Genomic DNA, 27,833 nt, shown 5'->3' with positions numbered 1-27,833 from the left:
CTTCTCTTTATGACAATATATATATATATAAAAATGAAATGTTGAATTAGATATACTTCATATATTTTACAGATCGAATGATGATCGTTAGAAATGGGTCAGGGCACTAGACCTTGTAAATACGACATTTGCAATAGGCATAAGGAACCCATCTAACAAACAAGTGGGCACATTGTTATCACCACTGCTGATCAATTTCTGCCTTCCCAGTTCATATGTTCTTATCACATCTAAATGTATGAAGGAAAAGATATGCAATTGCGTTTTTTATAATTGTAATAATACAATTTAAGTTTTGAAAGCTGCCTTATGAAGTGTCAAGCATGATCAGTACACTAGTCAAAAATGGCGGATCTTTTTACATCCAGTAAAAGTAATACTGGAGGGATTGTACTTCCTCTATGTTTAGTTGACTTTTCCCTTGTTTATGTTTGTGTATTTAAGCAAGCGTAATGTTGTGTTTGGCAACGTGTGATCAAGACACACTTTGGTGTCGAAACGCGTAGCGTTATTTGAGAAATAAAAAGAAATTTGAGCATCGCTATTGCCGAGTGCGCGTGTTGCTGTGAAGCACTCTGTGGAAAATTAATTAACTATACGGCTGGGTTTGCCGTATTACGCGCCACCTGACTTTGGGAGTACGGATCTCGGAAGGACCCTCTTGTTCATATGATGTATTCGTTACGAGAGATCCAGAGCCGGCCGTTCTGAAATTGGATTGCCTACACGGGAAAACCAGGATTGAAGGTGACGCCTGGACTCCGAAGGTAAGCCCTCCTCTGTTTTCATCTGTGGCTCTTGAACGGAGCCTTTGCAGGAGTGCAGGGGCGTTGATCGGCGGAGTGCAGGTGCCGACGAGTGAGGGGCTGAAACGGAGAAGGCGGAATCTAGACGGGAATTGAAAATTGCAGAGTATGACACGCAATACCCATTTTCCTACGATGGATTTGAGAAATAGTTTCCCGGAAGTCTAGTACACCTCCCTGGTGTGTTTGATATCACGGCATCAGGAACCATTTACTTAGTGGGGCAATAGCGAGCAGCGAAATTAAGAACGGTGATTCTAATTACATACAGATAAAGCGGAACTGAGTACCGCGATTTTTTCTCAGAAAAAACCAAACGCAGAGTAAATAGTAGTAAATGCGGACAGAACAGTCATCTAAACTCCACAGGCAGTGATTAATATAGCAGTATGGATGAAGAAGGGGAGAGAAGACGCGAGGCAGCGTCACTTTTTGCCAGAGCTCCAGGAAAAGGAAGTTCAAATATAATCAAACAAGGCAAACCCACTAATGATCCCCTGAACGAACAATTGCGCAAATATGAAAGACTAAAAAAACAAGAAAGTTCTAAGTGGTGGGAGGCAACATCGTTGCAGGATTATGTGGACAAAGAAATGGTGCCAAGGGGCCTAAGAATCTACATTACTCCGTCTCATGAATCACTAAACCCGAAAATGTTAGATGATTGGTCACTGAATTCTGCCAGGAGTTCAAAAAATATGCTAGACATACTTATTAAATACGCATGGGAAGATCGTGACGTTATCCTGCAACAATTGAAAGACATGGATGAGGAATTCGGGAAATGCAACGACCAGGAAACCATCAAAAAGTTCAAAGATGAACTTAAAAATAGATTAAAAAAACATGAAGATGACATTAAATATCGAAAACAAAGGAAATTGCACTGTGACTGCGGAGATTACGAGAGTGGACGAATCCTGACTTATAGTCCCAAGTATGATTATCTGTACAACCAACAGGACACCACCTCCATCACTGTGAACCAAACTCTAACTGAAAGTGACCACAATATAGCCACCCTAACAAGCGGATCGGAGACTGACACCTCCCAACAATCAACAAGCACAGCATTGGTGATTGATATCTCTAAGAAACCGGCAAATTTTTTACAGGAATTCCGGGTATTAAGGACACGGAGGAAAAAAGAGGTGGATACAACTCATCAATCGGAATTCAAACGGAATCCAACACGAGGACGACCAAGGGGAAGAGCAAGAGGCAGGGGAGATCGCGACAGAGACGACTCAAGCTCCAGCAGAGGAGAAGAAAAAAACAACAAAAAACCAGTGGGAACCAAACGTGGGGTTTACAGAAAACGAAAATGAAGATGGATGAAGAAACGGTAAATAAAACTATAATAAATCTTTCTCCAAGAACATTGACTTTTTTTTTTTGTTGAAAATTTGTTTTTATTGTTGCCTTCACAAATTAGCAGTAATAATCAGCAGCATAACATGCAGCGTCAACATTCAGCTGCATTCAGTCAGTGGAGCAACTTTTCAAATTTTCTTTTCCCCCCAACTCTGAACATACTACATAAAAGGGTCAAGCGTAACAACCGCATCATTTGACAATCATATTATCAGTGTGAGTAGAGCTTATGCGTACATTACTTTAGGTTTTGACAATGGCTAGTCCATCCATGAGACCATATTCTATGTCCCAGGCACCCCCCCCATCAACGTCCACCCCAGATGTCGTCACATTAGTCCAATTCATCCTCCTCCCCTGAACTATCTGCATCCTCATCTTCCGGTAACGGCTCACAAATATCCCCTCTATAAGAGTTCCATGGCGTCCATATTTTATTCCACTTGCGCGGGTTGAGTCTCTGTTTATAGACCTCCCGTTCCCTCAACATAAGCATATCCATGTTCTTGCACCACTGCGACAGCGTCGGAGTAGTCGGCGCACCCCAGTTCTGTGCTATATCGCGCTTCGCCAGCATCATCCCAATGACCACCCAACGCTTCCCATGTAGTGATAGATCTGTCGGGCCCCACACGTGTAGTATGCATACCCGAGGGGTAGGTGTGAAAGGGGTGTCCAGCGTCTGGCTGATTGTGCGCGCTACGCGTCTCCAGTAATTTTGTAAAGTGGGACATTCCCATAATGTATGGAACAGTGTACCCTCCTCCCCACAGTTGCGCAAGCAATAGGGATGTTCCGCCCTGTGTATGTTATAGAGTGTTGTGCGGGTGTAGTAAACTCTGTGTAAAATTTTAAATTGGACCAATCGAAATCGCATGGATATGCCTGCCTCTCTGGGTGACGCTAGCGCCTCGTTCCACTCCGACTCATCCAGATCCCCCAGCTCCTCCATCCACTTTTCCCTCAGGCGCCCCAGCGGATCTGGCAAATTGTTCAACAGTTTACGGTACGTGAGGGATGTAGCACTCGTCTCCATATAGTCCGTTAGTAGTCGGTCCTCTAACGGAGCCGACTCCGGGATCAGCGCCCCGGCTTCCAACACAGACATGAGTGCGTGTCTAATTTGTACATATCTGTACGTTTCTGTCACTCCCAGGTCATACTGTGTCCTCAGTGTATCGAAAGAGAGTACTGCGCCTCCCGACCATAGATCGCCCACCGTGGATATCCCGATGGTATCCCATCGATCAAACCCTTTACTGTTACGCAAAGTACCGAACGCCCTGGAGTCCCATAGTGGTGTGAGTCTGGTAATTACCCCCTCCCATCCAAGCCGCCTCTGTGCCTTATGCCAGATAGTCACCGTGTGCTTGGTCGGGCCTTCCAGCTTCCCAACCAAACCCTTATTATAGAGCGGTGCCAGGAGGGTAGCCGTACCTAATTGCCGTCTATCAGCCACATACGCCGGGTCATCATGGGTACCATGAATCCATTGGTTGATCACCTTAAGGTGCGCCGCCCAATAGTACAGTTCAAGGCTCGGGAGCGCTATCCCCCCGCTATACCAATCTCTAATTAATTTCAGCTGTGCTACCCTAGCCGGCTTGCCACTCCAAAGCAACGTGGTCAATTGTGCCGTCACCTGGCGGAAGAACGACGCTGGAACCGCCGTCGGGGTGTTTTCCAGGACATATAGAAAGCGAGGTAGTGCCAGCATTTTAAAGAGCGCCGCCCTACCCAGTAATGTCAGGGGGAGGGCCTTCCAATGGCGCACATCCGCCCTCAGTCTAGTCATCAAGGGAACCAGGTTGAGCTCTAGAAATGTCTCCGAGTCCAGCGCGATTTGGATTCCCAGGTACCTGAAGGTACGTGTTTCTATGATCAACTGGCATCCATCAGGCAGCACCGGGGGGTCACCCCGGATCATGAACAGCACGGACTTGGACCAGTTTAGTTTATATCCTGATGCTGCACCATGGGTCTCACAGAGGGTCAGCAGGATCGGAATGCCAGCGTCTAGGTCCATGAGGTAGACCAGCATATCATCCGCATACAGGGAGACCCTGTCCTCCCAACCGTCACCCCACTGTATGCCCTTCAGCAAGTGAGTGGAACGGAGAATGGTGGCCAGGGGCTCCAGCACTAATGCAAAGAGTAGCGGCGAAAGCGGGCATCCCTGCCTCGTGCCTCTTGCCAGTGGGAACTCCCGCGAGATACACCCATTGGTCGTCACCCTCGCAACGGGCTCGGTGTATAACAACCTGATCCATGAGATGAAGCCAGGGCCAAATCCCATATGTTCCAGGACTGCGAAAAGATAGCGCCACTCTACCAAGTCGAACGCCATTCGGGCATCCAATGAGAGCACCGCTGCTGGCTCCGTCAATCGCGGGGCGCGTGCCAGCACTCCGTGCAATCTTCTCAGATTCAGCGCCGTGCTCCGATGCGGCATAAATCCCGACTGATCCGGATGAATTAGGTGTCGCAGGTGTGGCAGCAGTCTAGCGGCCAGTAATTTCGCCAGAATTTTATTTTCGGCGTTGAGGAGCGATATAGGGCGGTATGAGCTGCATTCCTCAGGAGGTTTGCCAGGCTTCGGAATCGCCACTATGGTGGCCATGCGCTGGTCAAAGGGCAAGATCCCCCGTTCCCGGCTTTCCTTGTACATTTCGAGTAGGGGAGTGGAAAGTGTCTCGGACATAATTTTGTACCATTCAATCGGTACGCCGTTGGGACCCAATGCTTTCCCTGGGCGCAACGCTGCTACGGCTACCCGTATTTCATCTGACGTCAGTTCCGATTCAAGTTCGTCCCTGGCGTCCGGGAGGAGGGTACGAGTCGGTACCCCCATGAGCGATCCCTCCACTATTTCACGCGAAACTTCAGTTTCGGGGGAATAAACAGCCTCAAAGTGGTCCGCGAGGAGCTCCACTATTCGGTCAGGCCTAGTGTGCAACACCCCCCTCGAGTCCTTGAGTTGTAGTATGGCCCTTTGATCTCCACGTTTCCTCTCCAGCCATACCAAGAGTTTACCTGCCTTATCGCCCATGTCATATACTCTACTTGCCGTTGCCGCCATCCCACCCAACACGATACGTCGCTGGTGATCGGTGTGTCTCTGCTGACTCAGCCGGAGCGTGTGAAGTGTGTCCTCACTTGGGTCACTTTCATGCGCCCGAGTCGCATCGGCGAGTCGGTCTTCCAGGTCTGACAGCTCTCTGCTTTGCGTGCGTTTATGTTGTGCGATAGCCGATATCGCCTGCCCGCGAAGGACTGTTTTGTAGGCCTCCCAGAATGTTACATGTGAGGCAACCGAACCCTCATTTTCCGTGATATAAGATTTTGTACTTGCTTTTAAAGCCTTGGTTATTACAGGTTCCTTAAAATACCCCGGGTAAATAGGATAGAGGCGTCTGTGGGTTCGCACCTGGCTGGATTGAGTCAGAGTTAACGGGGAATGATCCGAAATCCCTCGTGGCCTGATGTTAGTGTCAGAGATAGTGAGAAGGCCCCCTCCCAATGTGAGGAAGTAGTCTATTCGTGACAGACTATCGTGAACTGCCGAATAATACGTGTATTGCTGGACGTCCGGGTGAAACTGTCTCCATATATCCACTAAACCCTGTGCTTCCATGAATTCAAACAATTTGGTAGGCCCCGGGGTGCGTGTGCGTGTTGGGTAACGGTCCTGAGAGCTGTGCGCCACTGCGTTGAAATCTCCCCCCACTATTAGGTCCCCTTCCGGGAGGTGTAACAGAAAGTTCCCCAGGTCTGGAAGAGCCACGGTGTGCAGAGCTGGTGGTATGTATACCGAGACTATGTTCAGCGGCCTCCCCTCCCAATGTCCATGGACCGCCGCAAAGCGTCCCTGAGTGTCTGTCTTAACTGAGTGTACAATGAACCTGGCAGAGCGGTGCATTAATATCCCAGTACCCCGGGACCCCTTAGTGAACTCAGAGTGCACTATCATACTGTAGCCTTTCCTATCCATGGCCCGTGCGGCGGGCCCAGTCAAATGCGTTTCCTGTAGCAGGACCAAGGCGGGGTTGGACCTCCTGATGTGCTGTAAGACCAGTCCCCGCTTTATTTTATCTCCCAAGCCCCTTACATTCCAAGACAGTAGGCACAGTGGTGATGCCCTCCCCGTTCTAATGTCCTCCCCCATCGTAGCAGACAAAGCGACAAGCCATCCGGCTGTCGTAACACATCATACATCGTGTGAAATGATTTCGCAATTCGCGCAGTTGTACCTCTACTGTACGCATTCGCTCCATACTGTACAGTGATTGACCCAGTGTAGCACTTAAAAACCAAAAAGTCATCCTACCCCCAACTCCCCCCCTCCCTGCCTCCCTGCTCAACGGACTTAGAACTGCCCGCCCCCCCAACTCAGCAGAGTGCTTGAACCCAACCCAAAACATAGTACTTGCTCGTTGGGGTGAAGGGTTCTCCGGTATCGGCGGCCCCCAACTTCTGCCGCGGAGGCCCTCAGCCCAGTGTCCATAGCGGCATTGCCGGTCCACAATGCAGTCAGGTCATCCAAAGATCAGTTGCGATATATTAGTCCTCATCAGCACCCTCTTCTCGAAGATCAGACAACGGGGAACGGGCCTCCGCTCCCTCCCCTGCGGACTGTGAGTTTTGTCGGGCTCCCGTAGTACGGTGCTTGTTCTGCCGGTGAGAGCGACGCGGGGGATCCACCTGTCTCCACCCCTCCAGCCATTCCTGCGCCATTTCCGGGGAGTCAAAGAACCAAGTCTTATTGTCTGCCACAACCCGAAGTTTGGCCGGAAAAAGCATGGAGTACGGTATTTCCCGGGCTCTCAGTTCCTTCTTCACCTCGAAAAAGGTCCTCCTCCTACGTGCGACCTCGGCCGTGTAGTCCGGGAAGAACGCCAAGGTAGAATTCTGGATTTTGAGTGGGGGGGAAAGTCTCGCCGCCTGGAGGATGGCATCCCGATCTCTGAAATTAAAGAGTCTCGCTATGATCGGCCTGGGGTTCATGCCCGACTTTTGGCGCCCACCGGGGACCCTGTGCGCCCTTTCTACCGTGAAGAATGCCGAGAGGCCCTTAGGCTGCAGCTTTTGCTTAATTAAATCCTCCACGTATAAGTCCATTGCTCTCGTGTCTTCCGACTCCGGCACACCTATGATACGATAGAGAAGAACATTGACTTTTAAAGAAAAAGAAACCCTGTGTTTAGGACTCACATTTTGCCCAACCAAACTTTTTGATTATGCAGACACAAGGGTGGATATTTTTAAATTTATTAGGAAATTGAAACTGTCTAAATTTCATTCAATAGTCAAAAAGAAACCTGTAACTAATCAAGAAGAGGTTAGTAGTGTACCAGAACTTACAGTTGGGGATGTTGACATATTACAAACAGTCTACTCGCTAGGAGATGTAACCTGTGATAATGTATTGGACTCGGATGTTGTTGGTGTCAGAGAAACAAGAACAGATAGGGCGGCCAACACTCCCTTTAAACCTAAATCAGTGTTTTATCCTACCCTTCCACACGATGCAATTGACACCTTTCACGAGGTAGTAACCAGAGAACTGACCAAACTTAAACACACATGTCCTAAACAAAGGAGAGGTGACAGCAATTTGACTAAGGGAGAAATGGATTTTATTTTTTCCTTGGCTACTGATAAAAATGTGATCCTGAGACCCTCCGACAAGGGTGGAAATATCGTGTTGTGGGGTAGAGAATTATATATAAAGGAAGCATTGTTTCAATTGCAAGGTGGATTATTCTATTGTACCAGCAATATGAATGAGTACAACAAAAGTATTATTGAAACATGGGAATACCTTAGTGAGTGGCACAATGGGGGATTACTTTCATGGCAAGAATTTCGTTTTCTAAAGAAAGACTATCCAAAACTCCCCATTTTTTACCTTCTACCGAAGGTTCACAAAGATCCACACGAACCGCCTGGGAGACCTATTATTTCTTCCATAGGTAGCGTAAATGAAAACCTTTCTAAATATGTCGATCATTTTTTAAGAGAATTTGTTTGTCAACTACCCTCTTATACGAAAGATACAACAGCTTTTCTAAAGAAACTTGAAAATATTGTATGGGCTGAAGGCTCTCTATTAATTACCATGGATGTGAGTGCCCTGTACACTATCATAGACCACACACAAGGAATGGAAGCTAGTTACCACTACCTTAAAAAGAGAGAAATAGGCTTTCGGGAACATACTGCCATGCTAATTCAAATGATGAAACTGTGTCTAAAAAATAACATTTTCATGTTCGATGGGGAAATTTACAAACAGACCCGTGGGGCAGCTATGGGTTCGGCCTTCGCGCCTAGTTTCGCGAATCTCTTTGTAGGGAAGTGGGAAGAGGAATTGAGAAATTATGTGACACTGATTGAAGATTTTGCTAAGGTACAAACATGGATCAGGTACATTGATGATCTGTTTTTAGTAGGGTGTGGCGCTAAAGATGAAGCATTTAAATTCATTGAGAAACTCAATAGAAATGCATATAATATACAGCTGACCCATACTATAAGCAGATCTCATGTAGAATTTTTGGATACTGAGATAAGAATAGTCGAAGGAAGACTTATCTCTGTACTTCATAGAAAAGAGACGTCGGGGAACAGTCTCCTACTGAGTGCACACCCTGAACCTTTAAAATGGAGCATCCCCTATGGGGAACTGCTCAGGGCTAAGAGGAATCGTAGCGACAATGAGGGGTTTCTGGTGGAACAAGAATGTATGATATCCCGATTCCGTGAACGAGGTTATCCTGAATGGGTGCTGACGAAGGCAGTGAGAAAGGTGGCTGAGGTAGAAAGAGGAGAAACCCTCACCCCCAAATCTGATAAAGATAATGGTACTGAACCAACCAGAATTATAACAACGTATCATGAAAGATCACAACAAGTCCGCAAAATTGTTGTAGACAACTGGAATATTCTCCAGTCTGACAACACTATAGGACCCGAGTTATCTGATAGACCCCAAATCACGTATAGAAGGGGGAGAAATTTAAGGGATATTCTGGTGAGAGGAGACATATCAGACACTAAAAAACAGCACATACAGGGCCTCAAAGGATTCTATCCATGCGGATATTGTGTTGCCTGCAAATCCAGTTACATGGTCAAAGAAGTTAGTATTCCAGGACAAAAAGAACGACATAAAATCAAACAATTCCTTACGTGTAATACAAGTTTTGTTATATACGTATTGGAATGTCCATGTGACATGAAATATGTAGGCAGCACAACCTGCATGGCCAAGAAACGCATACAAGAACACCTAAGAGCAATAACTAATGTTGATACACGATACCCCGTTGCTAGACATTTTCAGCAATTCCACCAATCTAATACCTCGCTACTCAGATATTTTGCAGTGGAACAAGTCAATGTGGGTAAAAGAGGAGGTAATCGGGTACTAGCACTCAGGAAAAAAGAATCCAAATGGATCATGGAGCTAGAAAGTAGATATCCCTGTGGGCACAATTTAGATGAGGAGCTTGCAACCCATTTGTATGAAGAATAAGTCTAACCTGTGGATATGTGATTGATGATTTTTTGTTCTGAACTGCATATATAAGATGATTGCTTATATTATCCTTGTATTATTTTAATGCATATTTTAAATGTTTCTTTTAGGAGAAAAGGAAGGGAGACACCGGAAATATAATTTTTCCTAAGCACTGCACATCTTCCCTACCCTTTTCTTTGGCGAATGAACTTGCACCTCACTTGATTAAGATAAGAATATTCACTTTTCACTGTTTTTTTGTTGGACATTATTCAGGTCTTCAATTGTTTTAATTCCATTGAGAGTCCTGATGCTTGCGCAGTAATAACATACATGGGGGATGTAGCAAAAAAATATATGGAGGATTGCATCAAGGGAAGAAGCATAATATTTATATGATGTGATCTGTGTAAGGTATTAATTAATGAAAATATAGGCACTAGACCTCATGAAATGTTGAATTAGATATACTTCATATATTTTACAGATCGAATGATGATCCTTAGAAATGGGTCAGGGCACTAGACCTTGTAAATACGACATTTGCAATAGGCATAAGGAACCCATCTAACAAACAAGTGGGCACATTGTTATCACCACTGTTGATCAATTTCTGCCTTCCCAGTTCATATGTTCTTATCACATCTAAATGTATGAAGGAAAAGATATGCAATTGCGTTTTTTATAATTGTAATAATACAATTTAAGTTTTGAAAGCTGCCTTATGAAGTGTCAAGCATGATCAGTACACTAGTCAAAAATGGCGGATCTTTTTACATCCAGTAAAAGTAATACTGGAGGGATTGTACTTCCTCTATGTTTAGTTGACTTTTCCCTTGTTTATGTTTGTGTATTTAAGCAAGCGTAATGTTGTGTTTGGCAACGTGTGATCAAGACACACTTTGGTGTCGAAACGCGTAGCGTTATTTGAGAAATAAAAAGAAATTTGAGCATCGCTATTGCCGAGTGCGCGTGTTGCTGTGAAGCACTCTGTGGAAAATTAATTAACTATACGGCTGGGTTCGCCGTATTACGCGCCACCTGACTTTGGGAGTACGGATCTCGGAAGGACCCTCTTGTTCATATGATATATATATATATATATATATAAAACAATGGTAATAAAATATAATGCATATTATTTCTTTGCTTGAGTCTTTGAATGAAAATAAAAACATAAATAAAATATAAATATTGCTTTTAATTTAATTCCTATATTAATTGTTGTTTCTGTATTTACAATAAAATAATTATCTTAAAATAATTATCAGGCATAATTTATTTTTTAATACACATATATAACTTACTATTACCAGAGCAAATAGCGACTGCAAAAACCGCATACGCAGAGGCACTGCAAGACCTGTGTAAATATAACTTCAGGGTCGGGTACAATATTAGCGTGGTTAGCCAGACAAGAAGTGGACAACAAACCGGACACGGAACTACTGGACCACACAAGTACCCTCAGGCACTCACAAATTGACATATTACACATCTTCCGAGATTATTACTCGGAAATCTACCGAGCCCCGGCGCAAACAAATCAATGGGAAATAGCACAATTCCTCCACCCGTTGCAGATTCCCCACATCCCAAGAACCACCAGGAAAGACCTGGATTTCAAGATCAAAGCCCCAGAGCTCACTCACGCCATTAAACAACTAGCACGATGTAAAGCCCCGGGAATGGATGGCTTCCCACTGGAATACTACAGCATGTTCTCGACGCAACTTGTCCTCAAGATAGTGACCTTGTTTCCACAGGGACCCCGCCCTCCCAGCTTCCTTCAGACCAATAACACTGCTAAATACAGACTGTAAATTGTTAGGGAAGATTCTGGCAAACCGATACACCCAAATTCTTGCGCCGTTGGTGCACCCTGACCAAAACGGGTTCGTACCAGGACAAAACACCTCCCAAAACATACGCAGACTGTTCCATCTCCAAGACAGAGCGAGAACACACTTCCCAAACGCAGCCTGCCTGATCTTAGATCTCGAAAAGGCGTTCGATACTCTGCTCTGGCCATATCTGTTTGCAGTTGTGCGCAGGGTTCGGGTGGGACCTGTTCTGCTGAAATACACAAAACTGCTCTACAAGGGCCTCACATCTCGAGTGCGAATAGGCAACTATATTTCAGCTCCATTTCAGGTAGAAAGGGGGACAGGACAGGGGTGCCCCCTATCCCCCCTCCTGTTTGCCCTAGAAGTAGAATCACTTGTAATTAAACTACGACAGGAGGGACAGACATGGGGAATACCGATAGCAGACATAACACACTGAGTATCACTCTATGCTGACGACCTTTGGATCTACGTCAGAGACATTACGAGTGACCTATCCACTATCTGGTCGACTTTGCAAGAATTTGCGGTGGTATCGGGCCTTAGTGTCAAGTGGACCAAGTCCATGATATTCCCCGCGAGCCCACATCTAGCTCCACACGACATACCGGTGGACGCTCATGCGCTCACTTGGAGTACAGCGGCGCCTAGATACCTAGGGGTACAATTATTTCACTCCCCCACAGATTTATATGACGGGAATCATCGCAAGATCTTAGCGGGACTGCGAGCGTCAGTACAATTCTGGAAAAAACTACCCCTTGCCCCCATAGGCTGCATAGCACTTGCAAAGATGATAATGATCCCACGACTCCTGTACCATTTCGCCAACCTCCCAGTGATACCGCCACATTCCTTTTTTAAAGAACTAAACACACTCCTAACCACCCTGATCTGGGGAGGGGGGAGAAGCAGGGTGGCCTTGAATATGCTTTACCTGCCCACGACCCGAGGAGGACTCGGGGCTCCAGTATTTGAGGCATACTTTCTGGCGGCGCAGCTCCAATGGTTGTCGTACTGGACAGCGGAGCGCCATATCGGGGAAACAATAACGGAACAGGAACGGATCCCACGTCCAGCTATACGCAGGCTACTACTACCAGGTACAAAACCCCTACGTACACACCCCCTGCAGGCGACAATTGCACGCACATGTATGCTGAGGATCCACCGCATGTCCAAAGGGAAACCCCCGTACTCACCGCTACATCCGCATGTGGGCTTCCCCCGCAATGACATATATTACTCTACCCGCGCCCTCCAGGTTTGGACTGACTACTCTATCACGGACATGGCGTCCCTCTTTGATGACGGACAAAAACTGACGGACGCCCAATTGACGGACCTCTACGACCTTCCTCCAGGGCAATTTTTACTGCAACGACAGATATTTGACAGTAGTCGCCCGTTCTGGAATGCGCAGGAGGGCAAACTCCCAACACACCCGCTAATATACACCATTCTCCATATGGGAGTGGGTAGACACCTGGTCACATGGTTATACAAGGCAGTCCGAGAGCTCACTCTCCGACCCCTGGACACATTACGACAGACATGAGAAGACGAAGTAGGTCGGATATTCAATGACAAAGAGTGGGAAAGAGCGCTAGAGTATCTAAAGAAAGTCTCCAGAAACACACGTTTCCGAAACATTCAATTCAATATACTCGATAGGCCATACCTCACCCCACAACGTCTCCACCGGTTCTATCCTGACACACACTTCGCCTGCCCCCCGATGTCAGACCGCGGAGGCTGCCTTCAAACACATGTTTTGGGATTGCCCAATCATTCAACAATATTGGAACCAGGTACACCATACACTCCAGGAGGTTACGAATAATCCGACCCTGTCCTCATGGGAAGCCAGTGCCCTTGGGGTGTTCCGCAAGCAGAAGGCAGAGAAGGTAACATGCCGATTCACTTCCCTAGCCATTCTCCTAGCCAAGAGAGGGATTGCCGTGCATTGGCATGCCCCCGGTGGACCCCCCGAGGCAGCATGGGTAGGGGAAATGAAAAAATGGGGGGCAGCTGAGGAGGAGATGCTACGAGATGAAGAGGTAAGAGGTATATGAAAGCACCCAATCTCCCTAGAAGGGGTGCAACTGATGCGTCAATTTACCCACGTAACAGCGCAGCCATCCTCCCCGACCACCTCCCGGACACAGTCCCCATTGGGCTCCCCTCAGAGGCAGATAGAAGATAATGCATGACTAACCACCAATGCCTAGAAAGATCATCTGAATGACACCAACCCTACCATCCCCAAGGGTTACACAGAGATTACCTTCCGCGAATGCCACCCATAAAGATCCTACCACAATCCACAGCACTTACCTAGGATAGTCTATTACACACTAGAATCTCCGCAGCATTAACCCCCAGTTCATTCCTCACTGAGTTAACAGTTCTTCTGAATATCGGAGTTTCCGATTCCGATACACAGTACATAAGAATACATACATCCAAGGCCTGGTGAGGGACACCACCACGAGGATACATTGAAGTGTCACACTGAGTCCTTGGAGAAGCTGGATAATACTGACCCAATAGCTCAAACACTTCATCACCTCACATTATAGGGTGGGCTTGGGAGATTTCCACAACCGTCAACCACTGAAAATGTTCCAAGTGACCTTACGTAGGAGGTCATATCCCTCTTACAAAATTGTTTAATACCAATGCCTGTTGAATGGACATTCACCATGGATTGCTGTATCATTATGATGAAATAATTTAGGCATACACAAGGTGGCAAGCACCACGTGGTGCCTGTCAAGTTGTGCTTGCCAATGCACAACATGCATATATTGCATTGTGGTGGGTGATGCTTACAGCACCGTCCGCCACAATGTAATATATGCGGAATGCGACCGCCAGGGTGGCGGCTGCATCCTAGTCGGCCATTCTAATAGACCCCTAAACATATAGAAATTACAATTCCCACCCCAAACTATATTAACTCCGGGTAGGTGCTGGACACTAAACATATTTAATTTACCATTCCCACTCCAAACTAGAAAAAGTCAGGGAAGATGCTGGACATTAAACATATATAATTTACTGTTCCCACTCCAAATTAGAAAAAGTCAGGGAAGTGCTGGACACTAAACATATATAATTTACTATTCCAACTCCAAATTGTATTAACTCAGGGAAGGTGCTGGGCACTAAACATATGTAATATACTAGTCCCACTATAAACTGTTTTAACTCTGGGAAAGTTCTGGACACTAAACATATATAATTTACTATTCCCACTCCAAACTGTATTAACTCAGGGAAGGTGCTGGACACTAAACATATATAATTTACTATTCCCACTCCAAACTGCATTAACTCAGGGAAGGTGCTGGACACTAAACATATATAATTTACTATTGCCACTCCAAACTGTATTAACTCAAGGAAGGTGCTGAACACTAAACATATTTAATTTACTATTCCCACACCAAACTGTATTAACTCAGGGAAGGTGCTGGACGCTAAACATATAAAATTTAATATTCCCACTCAAAACTGAATTAACTCAGGGAAGGTGCTGGAACCTAAACATATATAATTTACTATTCCCACACCAAACTAGAATAAGGCAGGGAAGGTGCTGGACACTAAACATCATAATTTACTATTCCCACTCCAAACTACATTAACTCAAGGAAGGTGCTGGACACTAAACATAATATTTACTATTCCCACTTCAAACTACATTAGCTCAGGGAAGGTGCTGGACACTAAACTTATATAATTTACTATTTCCACCCCAAACTATATTAACTAAAGCAAAATGTACACAAATATACTCATAAAATGTAAAATTCCCAATAAAATTACATAGATACTTATAAAATAATACACATCATACACATATATGAACATATTCCCAATTATAAAAACGTATCCAAAAATAAAATATGTGCCTTTTAAATGTTTATTTTTATTTATAAATTCAATTATAAAAAAATATAAAAAAATTATTACAAAATTAAACATCTAGGGTCCGATTTTGATGGCGGGCGGACTTGAGTCCAGGGCATTTAACGTTGCGGACAGTGCTGCTGGCTGCAGTACTGTACGCAATCTAAAAACGTCATGCTGTACATTTCCCTGTTCTAAGTGACAGGCACCACGAGGTGCCTGCTACGTAGTGCAGGGAATAGGGAGGTACCATGAGTACCCCACCAGTGAACAGCTAACTCCCCCCAACACAAGGGGGACCCGCTACGGGCTTCCAAATCTGTTTCCGCCTGTCTTTTCGCGATGGAAAGAGATATCGTAATCCCTACAGCAGTGCCTGCAAGGCACCGCCTCAATGTTGGCCCACAGTTTAGATCAGCAAGTCGGGCGCAAAAGGACCGTCTTGCAGAACCACGCTTCCCTGAGGATTCCCCCTGCCTGCATAATCTGGTGGGGGGAATAATGCTGTCAGATGGTGGAGGGCAAGCCACCGCTCGGCTGACGGTGGCAGTCCCTCCGACATTGTAATGAGCCGCATATCATACATTTTTGTTCCATCAATTTGTCACCGCTGTTATCCTCTGCAATATATCCCTTCACCGTCTTCTTCCACTTACATCCCTTGGTTCCAACCAATACTCTTCCCAGTTTGTTTGGCAACCATTATGATATTCTTTGCTTGTTAATTTTGTAGATACTTCCCCTGATAAAGGGCGACCTGCCCGAAATGCATCGGGAGACATGTCTAAATGAACAGACGGATTTATGTGTAGTCAATTGATTTACTCTTTGAGATGAAGCAATAACACTTCATTAATAAATACAGTTAATGAATGAATACTTGATCAGCCTTCATTCTGCTCAAACCTCTGCTAAGCATCTTTATCCTGCTGTCAGCAGGCTTTTGGCTGTGCCCAGGGGGATGTCGCAGAGATAAGTGTCACTACCCACGTACATTTGAATTTACACCCTTGTCAGAGGGTGACACTCCTGGTGCACGCCACAACCCCTCACCTTGTGAGCACTTCAGTAGTGTGTTTTCTAATTACCTACCTTCCTGAGAAATATAGGGGGTACCATGAGTACCCCCCCAGTGCACAGCTACCTCCCCCCAACACAAGGGGTGCCCGCTACGTGCCCCCGAATCCGTTTCCGCCTGTCTTTTTCGCGGTGGAATGACCGTCGCTAAATGACAGGCGGAAAGGGATATCGTAATCCCTACGGTGGTGCCTGCAAGGCACCGGCGCAATGTTAGCCCATAGTTCTGCAAGGTGAGTGGAAAAGGACCGGCTTGTGGAACCGTGGCGGATGGTCTTTGCATCCACCACTCTTCCCTGAGGATTCCCCCGCCATCATAATCTGGCAGGGGGAATAATGCTGTCAGATGGTGGAGCACTGGCCACCGCACGGCTGGCGGTGGCAGTCCCTCCGCCATCGTAATGAGCCCCATAGTTATTAATTTTATATACAATATTCTTTTTTACAACACTATTATTTTCAAAATCAAACATTAAACAGCTTCAAAATTTACTATTTAAAAAAAATATTACATGTTTTTAATTATGAAAACAATATTTCCCATTTCTTTTAAAGTACACAATAATACCATCTCAACACTAAACACCTCTACATTAAATTATATATATATATATATATATATATTTTTAATTATCATTTCACTACTATAATACTATATCAAAACAAAAATGTTTAATATTTTATTTTTTAAATTGTCATTTCAAATTTGTACTTTTTCAATAAAAAAAATAATTAAATATTACTCCACAAAATTAACTGAAAATGTCACAAAATTAAAAAAAAATTTATACATTTATAATTCATTTTTAATATATTAAAATTAAAATGTATTTTAAACATACACCTTCATCACCTATAACCACAACATCCCACTCCTAAAATCCAAATGTAAATCATTTTTAATATAAAAGATAATTTTTTTTATTTAAATTTTTGTATATTTTAAAACACCCCCCCACCCTTATCCCCTATAACCCCAACAGCCTGCTCCTAAAAAATGTTTATGTTTTTAAATATAATTTTATAGATTTATTGCAATTTTTACCATTTTATTTTAAAACACCCACCACCTTTATCCCCTATAACCCCAACATCCTGCTCCTAAAACACAATTAAAATTTGTATTAATATTAATTGAAATAAAAAAAAATGAAAACACCCTTATCTCCTATAAACCCAACATCCTGCTCCTAATTTTTTTCTATAAAACATATACAATTTAATAACATTTTAATACATTTAAAAATATATACTCTAATAGAAATTTCACAACATTTTCAAAATCAATATTTTTTTATATTTTCAAAATCGATATTTTTAACAAAGATATGTTATACAACCCATTAAATTGATATTCTTGACATAGATATTATACACAACGATATTTTTGACTTTCGACATTTTAAACTATTATAGCAGAACGATATTTAAAACTCAATTAATTTTATGTCTACTTACCATAAATATTAATGAGGCAGGCAATTTGTGACCCCCATTAGGAATTGCTAACAGGGTCTGGGCCACTGTTGTAAATTACATTTTGCGAGTTGCAATGTAACGCAACTTGCGACTCACAAATTGTAAGGGTTTTACATCTAGCCCCAAGAGTAGTAATTCATATGTCCTTGTAGTTGTTCATTACGCAACTCAGTATCCTGAGGCAATTCCCCTCAAAGCAGCCACTACAAAAAATAGAGCCCATGTCCTCATTGAAATATTCTCCATAGTGGGATTTCCTAAGGAAATTATTACTGGCCAGGGCACCCCTTTCCTCTCCAAACTATTGCAATAGATATATATACCACTTTAGACCTCTCACCCATCAAAACTTCCGTACACCAGCCCCAGACTGATGGATTGGTGGAACATTATAATGACACTCTCAAACTCACCCTTTGAAAGATGCTTATAGGAGAGGGGAACATTTGAGACCTTCTCCTACCCCTGGCTCTCTTTTTCATCCAAGAGTAAGTTCAGAGCATCTTGGGTTGCTCATCGTTTGAGATTTTATATGGTAGACAGCTCAGTACCCTTCTTTAAATGACAAGAGAAACCTGGAAGAAGGAAGTGGGAATGGAAGCGCAGGATCTCTTAGAATTCGTCCAACAATTAAGGTCTCCTATTGGTAAGTTGAGGGACTTAGCTCACAATCAACTTGAGAAAAGTCAGGCTAAACAAAAGCTCTTCTATGATAGGGAGAAGAAGTGTAGAGAATATGAAGTAAATGACTGGGCCCTTGTCCTGCAAAATGAAGGCTGAATGGAAGGGCCCCTTCCAAATTATACCAACCATACCACATAAACATTGTTTAAAAGTGGTTGAAATCCCACCAAAAAGGGCTATTATCTTAAAACAGAGATTCCTCAAAACAGTACAATTAAATAGCTCATTGTTAATGACGAATTAAACAAAATACAGAAAGATTCTCTCGCCTCTGTCTTACAATCCTTCTCAATGATTTTTTCAGACTTACCCAGTCGTACATGTTTAACAGAACATGCATACCTACAGAGAGAGGGACAGTTTTAAGGCAAAAACCTTACAGGATACCTGTAGCCAGGAAAGAGGTACTCAGCAAAGAGATATCCTCTATGCTACAGATGGGAGTGATTCGCTCCTCTAAAAGTACCTGGTCCCCACCAATGGTACTTGTCCCTAAACCAGATGGATCCATCCGATCCTGTATAGACTTCAGGGCAGATAATTGAGTGTTGAAGTTTGACGCCTACCCTCTCCCCAGGGTAGATGAGCTAATTGAGAAGCTAGGTAAGACTAAATACATCACAACACTAGATTTAACAAAAGCGTATTGGCAAGTACTTCTAAAGAAGGAAGTTCAGGATAAAACAGCCTTTTCCACATCAGACGATCTTTTTGAGTTCACTGTTCTACCTTTTGGCCTCCATGGTGCCCCAGCAACCTTTAGAAGGTTGATGAATAAAGTACTAGAGATTCATCAAGCTTAGTCATCTGCCTATGTGGATTATATAGTGATCTTTAGTTTGACATGGGAGTTACATCTTCAACACCTTCAGGTTATAAAGTACGAATTACAACAAGCCCAATTTTATGTCAATGCAAAAAAATCCGGTATCAGTTTCATTAAGGTAAAATACCAAGGCTATATTTTAGGGAACGGATTGATTTAACCACAAGTGGAGAAGGTTCAGGCTTTCCCAGACACACATTTTCCCAAAACCCATAAAGAAGTGCGTGCTTTTCTGGGTCTTCTTGGCTATTATAGGAGATTCATTCCCTGATATTCTGAAATAGCAGCTTCCCTCATTGACCTTTTGAAAAAGAGTATTTCAAAACAGAATCTCCAGAATCCATCCCTGACAGCTAAAGAAGCATTTCTGGAACTTAAAAAGGCCATTACTTCTAGCCCCATTCATAATTGTACTTACTTGTCTAAAACATTCATTCTTCTGACTGATGCTTCTGAAGTTGCAGTTGTAGCTGTTCTTTCACAATCCTATAATGAGGAACTAGACACACTTATTCTCTTCATAAGTTGTAAACTCTTTGCCAGCTATTAAATGGGCTATTGAAAAGTTGAGGTACTACCTCATGGGCAACTCCTTCATTCTATATACTGACCATACCCCCATGACTCGGATGAGCCGGACCATGGGTAATAACCACAGGGTCCTCTGGTGGTTTTTGTCTTTGCAACCCTTTTGCTTTGAGGTTCGTCATCAAAAGGGAAGGATCATGCCAATGCTGACTTCCTCTCTCGGATGCCTCTTTTCCCCGAGGGGGTAAATCTTAGGGAGGGAATGTGTAGAATGAGAACACAGGATTTAGAGGAAGAAGACATTCCTTGGCATGTCATTAAGACTCCCTTACGAGAGCAATCTTCTTTGTCCCTGCAGCCAAACAACATTTCTTACACTGCTCCCCAGGAGACCTAAGAGCATGGTCACGTGGGAGAAAATCAAGCCCTACGAGACCAGTCATATAGAAGCCCAAGAAACAACCATGGAACAGGCTAAGCCCTTTAAAGGGGAGGATACAGAAGAAGAAGAAGAGATGCAGGAGTTGAAGACAACTACCTGAGGACACAAGACAGAACCAAAACCCATCTGTTTTCTGTCCTGAGAATTCCAGAATAGAGGATCAGCCCAAGGGTTCGCGGCTCCGAAGCATACTGCACCTGAATGGCAGCTCAACACTCAAGAATGCGAGACCCGAGAAGACGCAGAGAGCACGTCGGAGTCGGCGTCTTTGCTGTGGGACCATAGTGGAGGACTGCAGCAGAACCCCCGGTCAAACTCACAGACCTGTCACGTTTCTGGAGAAACGTGGCTTAGCCAGGTATGGGGCCGGATTTGGGGAACGTAGGAGGGAAGAGGGACTTAAGGTTTTGTCTCTCTCTTCCCTCTGTTTCTTTGTGAAAACAGAGAGCACGCATTAAACAGGAACGTTAACTATCAGATTAAGGTGGGCACTTTAATGTTGACTGCTAATAAAAAAGACTACATGAAGTTAAATAAGTCCTCTACACTGTTCTAATTTTTTCTTTTCTGCCCTGAAGCTATTCTTGACTTGCTGTCATTCAGCGGGGTAAGTGTCGTTGGGAACGGATTACTTCTATCTCTATATATTGTGAGATAAACAATTCAAAAGGACTTTCTTTTCTTGTGTTCGAGGGCACGCTCTGACCAGGTGGTTAAAGCTTGAACGACCTTGAAGCCTGGGAAGTGAGAAAAAGATGAAGAAACAGTATATTACCATTGTTTATTTAAATCCAAAAAGGAATAACCAAACTAAAGAAAACACTAAGGGCCTGATGTACGACGGTATTTAGCTTGCAAAACGGGGTTGTGACCTGTTTGCGCATGCTAAATACCTGTTGCCAATGTACAAACACTATTTTGCGAGTCGCAAATAAATTACGACTCGCAAAATAGTGTTTAGTGACTCGCTATTAGGAAGGGACGTTCCCTTCCTAATATCAAACGCAAAGCCATGTATGAATGATTTGCGACCGCACTTGCGGTTGCAAAACACTCGCAATTTACCGCCCCCTTCAAGAGGGTGGTAATGCATTTGCAAAAGGGATGGGGTCCCCAAGGACCCCTACCTGCCCTAAAAGAATGAAACACAAGCATTTCATTTTTCATTTTTGAAATGCATCCCACTGCATTAAAAATAAACTTATTTAAAAGCAGCCCCAGACATGGTGATCTGCTGAGCCCAGTAGGCCACCATAACTGGGAGGGCCTGCCATTCCCAATGGGGTCGCAAATTGCGTGTGGCTCATTAATATTCATGAGCACTGGGGTCATGCTGCACTTCGCTCCTTTTGGATGGTCACTCCTGATGCAATGTTGGCAGGCTCCTTCCATCTTTCAACAGGCAGACTGGGTTCTAACTGCTTCAGGGCAGGTGAGGAGCTCTTCAAAAAGGGAAAACTGAAGTGATGTCTCCTCACCTCTGGGAAGCTGGCAGTCAGGCAGACATGAGCTCTGGTTGCTCGGCTTATCTTCGAGTACTTTGAGGAGCACTCCTTTCCTTGGTCTTAAAGAATTGGGAAATGAAACAACAAGTGGGCCAGTGGGTCTCACCTTTATAAAGTAAAAGTAGACAGGAGAAGTGTATCCAATGTGTGCCATTTTTAGAACCTGTTTAAGGTGATTTACCTTTCAAGTGCACTTTTTAGACTTCTCTCCAGACAAATTCTTCTTGCTACAGGATAGTCTCGAGCCTGTAGTACCCGCAATAAAGGCACAAAGAATTGTCAACATTCTGCATCAGGCTTTCATCAGTAAAACTGAAGGAGTTTATAGCGGGAGACAAAAGGCTGGGAATTTCCCAAGTAGTCCACTTCGCCTTGCTCAATAGAACCCTCCCAACTTTCACTCCCCCACCATGTACTAAATGGCAGTGCTCCAGGAAGACTAAGCTTCAGCAGCAGCTCCTTGCTTAACTAAAGGCTAATCTCATATCTAAAGGGAGATGGGGCTATATGTATCAAGCTAAATTACGTTCGCATTTTAGCTTTGTGCTATGTAGGTAAGTTTAAACCTACTTGCAAAAATAAGGAATTGCAAAAATTGCGATTCCTTATTTTGCGTAAGCCTTTAGAGAATCGCAATTCGCGATTCTCTAAATGCTATGCTAGAAGGCATCGCAAATTGCGATATTGCCTTAAGAAATTGCAAATTACCACCAACTTCAAGTTGGTGGTAAATACGATTTCCTTTAAAAAAGCACTTTTTAGATTTTTTCAAGGTGCCATGTGGCACACATACATGCCCTTAGGGCATGTATGTGCCCCACTTGTGCACACATGCACATTTTATGGGTGCAACAGGGTGTCCTTTTGGCACCCTTGCAACCTTGAAATTGCATACTCAATATGCGATTCTGTAATTGGTAATCGCAAATTGATAATGTCTTCCCATTCATTCCTATGGGCCTCCTAGCCTATAGGAATGAATGGGAAGGTATTCCTTATATACGAATCTCAATTTGTGATTCGCAAATAAGGAATATGTAGGATTCGCAACATGTTTAGCAAATCCTACATACATTGCATTTTGAAATTCTCAAATAGCGATTCTCTAAAAATTGCTATTTGAGAATCGCAAATGTATCCTTTGATACATATGCCCCTATATCTCTTCTGCACTCACTTCACTGTTTAGGTGTCCTCCTTCCTGCTGGGCAACCATACTATGTAGGGCGTGCATTGTGGCACCAGCTCTGGCTCCGGTTTTACGCCCAGCACCATGCCTGGCTTTACCATTATACTATGAACAATAGAAGTTTAAGGGTTTGTAGTACATGGAATGTCGGAGTGTACTGCCCATTCCAATGAGTTGCTCTCTGTTGCTCCTCGGTTGATCCTAAGCCTATAAACCTTGGTTGGATGTGCCTGGCTGTAGTATCTTCATGTCATGTTTATAATGTTCCTTTTTAACTGGTCCCTCGCTCCTCAGCCAGTGTGAGTGTTCATATGGAATGTTGGTGTGATGGACATGAGTAGAATGCTTAGGTGCCTGGTGTAAATGTTGAGAGTTGGAATATGGTCTGAGCATCTAGCAGGCTGCTCCTGGTGGGGCTGCCACCACTGTCCTTATGGAGTTAATAAATATACTAAAAAGACACTTCTCGGCTATGTCTGCTATGTCACCTCTATGCCTGGGACTATACCACTACACTGGCCCTCCAGGGTGGACACGTCAGACCACATACCATGGCTGGCTGCATAAGGCTGGTAAATGTCTGTCCTGGGAGAACTTCTCAGAGCATATACAAAAGTTGGTTGCACACAGCCAAACCTCTGTTCTACTCTTGCTACTTCTGTGTGGACCCTCACCATCTATATCATGGCGGATTCTATAATGTCCCGTCCTATATGTTTCTCCATGTTTGTTCTGTTGGGGACTTCTCAGAGCATGTACAGTCTGTGATTGCCCAAACTGGACCACTGTGAAACATCCTAAAGTGTTATTACCTCAGTGAATCTGGCCAGAGGGGAAAGTTGTAAAGTATTAGGCTAATCTTACTATGCCTTCTCTGATGAAGCAATCTAGAACTCAAAGATAATTAAAGTTCTTGGGTGAACAAGGTCAATGGACATTTTTTTAAACTTTAGACGTCTTGAAAAGATATATCCACTCAGCCCACAAGGATTAAAATCAAATTAATCTGTCTATGTCTTGTCTGAACTACTCATCCTCTCCCGTAATATACTGTGCTACTCCTTATATGCCTACTCTGCTACGGTGACTATAACTAGTTTATAATTAACCTATTTGGATTAACTGGGTCACTGCAAAATTAGTAACATAGGGCCAGATGTACAGAATTGCTTGTTTGCATATTCCTGAAAGCGATTTTTAGCGATTCGCTGTTAGGAAATCACAAACTGCGATGTACAACAGTGTGTTTGACACTGTTAGCGATTCGCACTGGGGCGCAAATGGACCTGCCTCATCAATATAGATGAGGTAGGTCGCAATATGTGACCCATTGTGAATGGCTACAATCACAGGGATGATGGCCTGCTGGGGTCAGTAGACCACCATGTCTGTGATTCCTTAAAGGAAAACAGGATGTATTTCAAAAATAAAAATGAAAAGCTACATTTTCATTTTTTAAGAGTAGGCAGTGGTTTGTGGGACCACTGCTTGCTCTTAAAAAATAGTGTCGCCCTTATTCACAAAGGGAAGGGGGTCCCTTGGAGACTCCTTACGTTTTGCGAATGGGTAACCACGAACTTGAAGCTGGTGATAACTGCAAATGTTTTGCGACTGCATTTCCTGTCACAAAACATTCATACATACCAGTTCTATTTGGTATTAGGAAGAGACGCCCTAAATGGCCCGAGGGTCTGAGACTGAGGAATAATGGTTCCTTTTGGTTACAATGAGGGTCTGAAGTTTAGCAGAGGTGTTTACAATATCTGTGGGCCACTAGAGACTTCTTTGAGATCCTTTAGGGATGGCTGAGGTGTCCTTAGAATTGTACGCCGGCTGTAAGAGCAGTAGAGGAGATGTCTATGGCCCTGGTTTCTGGCAGGGCATGAAAGTCTGTGAGAGGTTGGTGAGGGTCAATTATTGCAGCTGCATAGTGCTGGTCTGTGAGGACCACCTTATGGAATGTGACGAAGAGCCAAGGGGCCTCATGGTTGGGTAAGGGTGCCGGAGGGTCATCTTTGGCCCTCACGGGGGTCATCATAGGGTGATAGATGGTTGACTGAGGCCAAATTGAGATTGTCTAAGGAAAGGCAGATGATAAGCAGAGGGAGCTTCACAGACTCTGGGCACTGGCAGAGCAAAGTGCGCCTGAGGGACATTTTAGGGTGGCTTATGGACAATTACGGCTGGTTGCAAGCTGCGGATTTCAATTCTGATGGGCGATTGGTGGTCCTTGTTTGACTTATAGTGCCTTAGAACTGGTAGAGGTTCTCTAAGTTTGACTTGGACTAGCTTAGGATCCTTTAGGGTTGGCAGAGAATCTTTATGGGCTGGATGAGGGTTAACGAAGGTCTGAGGTAATACAAAGGTTTAGTATTGTCCCATTAGTGTCAGGATATGAAACGTGATGATTAGTTGATGGCCGTCAACATCTGGCTGAGTATTTTTCAGTGTAGGCTGAGGTACCTCAATGAGCCAGTGCAAAATGTATAAAGGGCTGGATTGCCTATAGAAGAGCTCTGGATGACTGAGGTGTTTGGGGGAATTAAAAACAGAGGGTCCAGCAGTAGCCCCCTTCCCCAACACTCTCAGCAGGTCGCTGCTTCTAATCTATCTTCAATACACACCGTTGAGACAGGAAGACCTCTCTTTGCAACATTGCTTATACCCTCTCTCTGACGTACCTTGTCAGGGACAGACAAGCTCCCTAAACAGGTCTTGCACCCACATGTATCTGCACACACTGTTGGCGTCTGGAGACCCCCAAAGTAGACCCTGTTACCAGGATTCGCTTCCACTTGCCTGCCCTATTTCTGTTTTGAATGTGTGGTTAGCTTGTGTTACTGCTACCTAATATTGTACCTGTATTGTTTTGTGTAAGGGATGCTCACAATGCTGCTGCCACTTCTGTAGAGACCTTTACACCTCTCTTGTCTGTGCTGTGCCTGCCCCGTGTATGCATGTAATAATTACTCTGTTGCCTTTTATTGGAAAGGGAATGTCCTGTTTGTGGAGACGTGTTCCCCTGTTCTGAGTACCTGATTGCAAGTATCTGGTATCCTGGTTTTGGATTTTTACCCCAGCCTCACACTCATCAAGTGTGTGCTCAAAGACCTAAGCCTGTCCTTTAACATGAGCAAGACCCTGGACCTCTCCTTTGACCTTCAAGGGAGCACCAAGTGTGCTCTTATTTAAATGACAGAGGACTATTAAAAGACAGAGTACTACCGGCTCTGTCCTCCTTGTAGCATAGCAGTCTACTCTGATAGGTGCAGGCTGTAGAACCAGCAGCTCCTGGTACAATTCACTTGCAGTGTCTCTACCACATGGGGTCACAGCCCCTTTACTTATAGTCAGAATGTTTTTGTTCTAGGGGGCACTTCAAACACTGTACAGAAGTGCACCACACCCCCATTCACATTGCAGGCCCCCGACACACCACAGTGGGGCGGTGACAGCATTGTAGAAGGCAGGCACAGCCCTATTCAGGTGCGGGTGCAATTCCTCCCACCACTCCAAATGCAGACCAGGCCTATTCAGGTGCAAGGGAAACTCCTCCCGCTACTCTAAATGCAGCCATGGTCTATTCAGCCTACCACTGAGTCACCCAGGAAATACAGGACCAACCTCAACCCCCTTGTGACTGTCTAGAGTGAATGCACATCCCCCCTCTTGAGTCAGTCAAAACCAGACAGTGAATACACATCCAGGCAGGGCACAGAGACTCATAAGCATACAGAAATGCACACTTCTAAAAAAGGCATTTCTAAAATAGTAATGACAAATCCGCTTTCACTAATAAGTAGGATATATCACTACTTTTCCAAACATACCAAACATGGTCACGCTACCCCTCTCATATCAGAAATTACCATTGAAGCACATATCAGAGAATCCCCGATGCAAACCTATGAGAGGGCAGCCTCACAGCAGTAAGAAACCAAATAGGCTGTTTGTCATTACCAGGACCTGCTACACCGTTAAGGCACATGTCCTACCTTTTACCTACACAGCACCCTGCCCATAGGGCTAGCTACTGCCTAACTTAGGGGTGACTTATATGTAGTAATAGGGACATTTCAGATGTGGTAACCACTTTACATGCCTCGTCACTGCGGCAGTAAACTGTGGGCGCAGGCCCCGCAGAGGCCCCAGACCGACTTTAAAGGCTACTTCAGTGGATGACTCAAGCAACGCTGCAAGCCCACCAGTAGCATTTAATTTACAGGTCCTGGGTATATGAGATACCACTGTATAAGGGACTTACAGGTACATTAAATATGCCAAACAGGTGTAGACCAATCTTACCATGTTTACAAGAGAGAGCACATGCACTGATCGGCAGTGGTAATGTGTCCAGAGTCATAAAACCAACAAAAACAGGTCAGAAAAAATACAAGAGGAAGGCAAAAAGTTGTGAGATGACCCTGCAAAAAGGGCCAAGTCCAATGCTGAACAATGCAAACATTCACCCCAGTCACAAAGATCTGAGTTTAATCCATCATTTTTTTGCTCACCACGCCACCCCAGTCTGGACCCCACCATATGCATATCTTTCTTGACCCTGCTCCTCATGGCAGCAGTCCAACCCGAACTGACAAGCCAGGTCTTCCCTGGACTGGAAACAAGCATCCTGGGA

General features: G+C 44.4%; 1 protein-coding gene and 1 long non-coding RNA gene across 3 annotated transcripts in view; one reads left to right on the top strand and one right to left on the bottom strand.

Moving 5' to 3' along the window:
- LOC144782676 (uncharacterized) overlaps positions 1-27,833 on the bottom strand; it is a 155,401-nt gene that overhangs the window by 100,667 nt on the left and 26,901 nt on the right. The gene's annotated exons all lie outside the window — the stretch shown is intronic.
- On the top strand, positions 154-10,851 carry LOC144782674 (uncharacterized). The gene is made up of 2 exons (XM_078662015.1): positions 154-2,151; positions 9,831-10,851. The coding sequence occupies exon 1, from the start codon at positions 1,196-1,198 to the stop codon at positions 2,132-2,134; it is 939 nt and encodes a 312-aa protein (XP_078518141.1). The 5' UTR covers positions 154-1,195; the 3' UTR covers positions 2,135-2,151; positions 9,831-10,851.

Source organism: Lissotriton helveticus, chromosome 9, assembly GCF_964261635.1.
Source record: "Lissotriton helveticus chromosome 9, aLisHel1.1, whole genome shotgun sequence".
In the NCBI taxonomy this organism is placed as follows: domain Eukaryota; kingdom Metazoa; phylum Chordata; class Amphibia; order Caudata; family Salamandridae; genus Lissotriton; species Lissotriton helveticus.
This window is presented reverse-complemented; position numbering and strand designations above follow the sequence as displayed.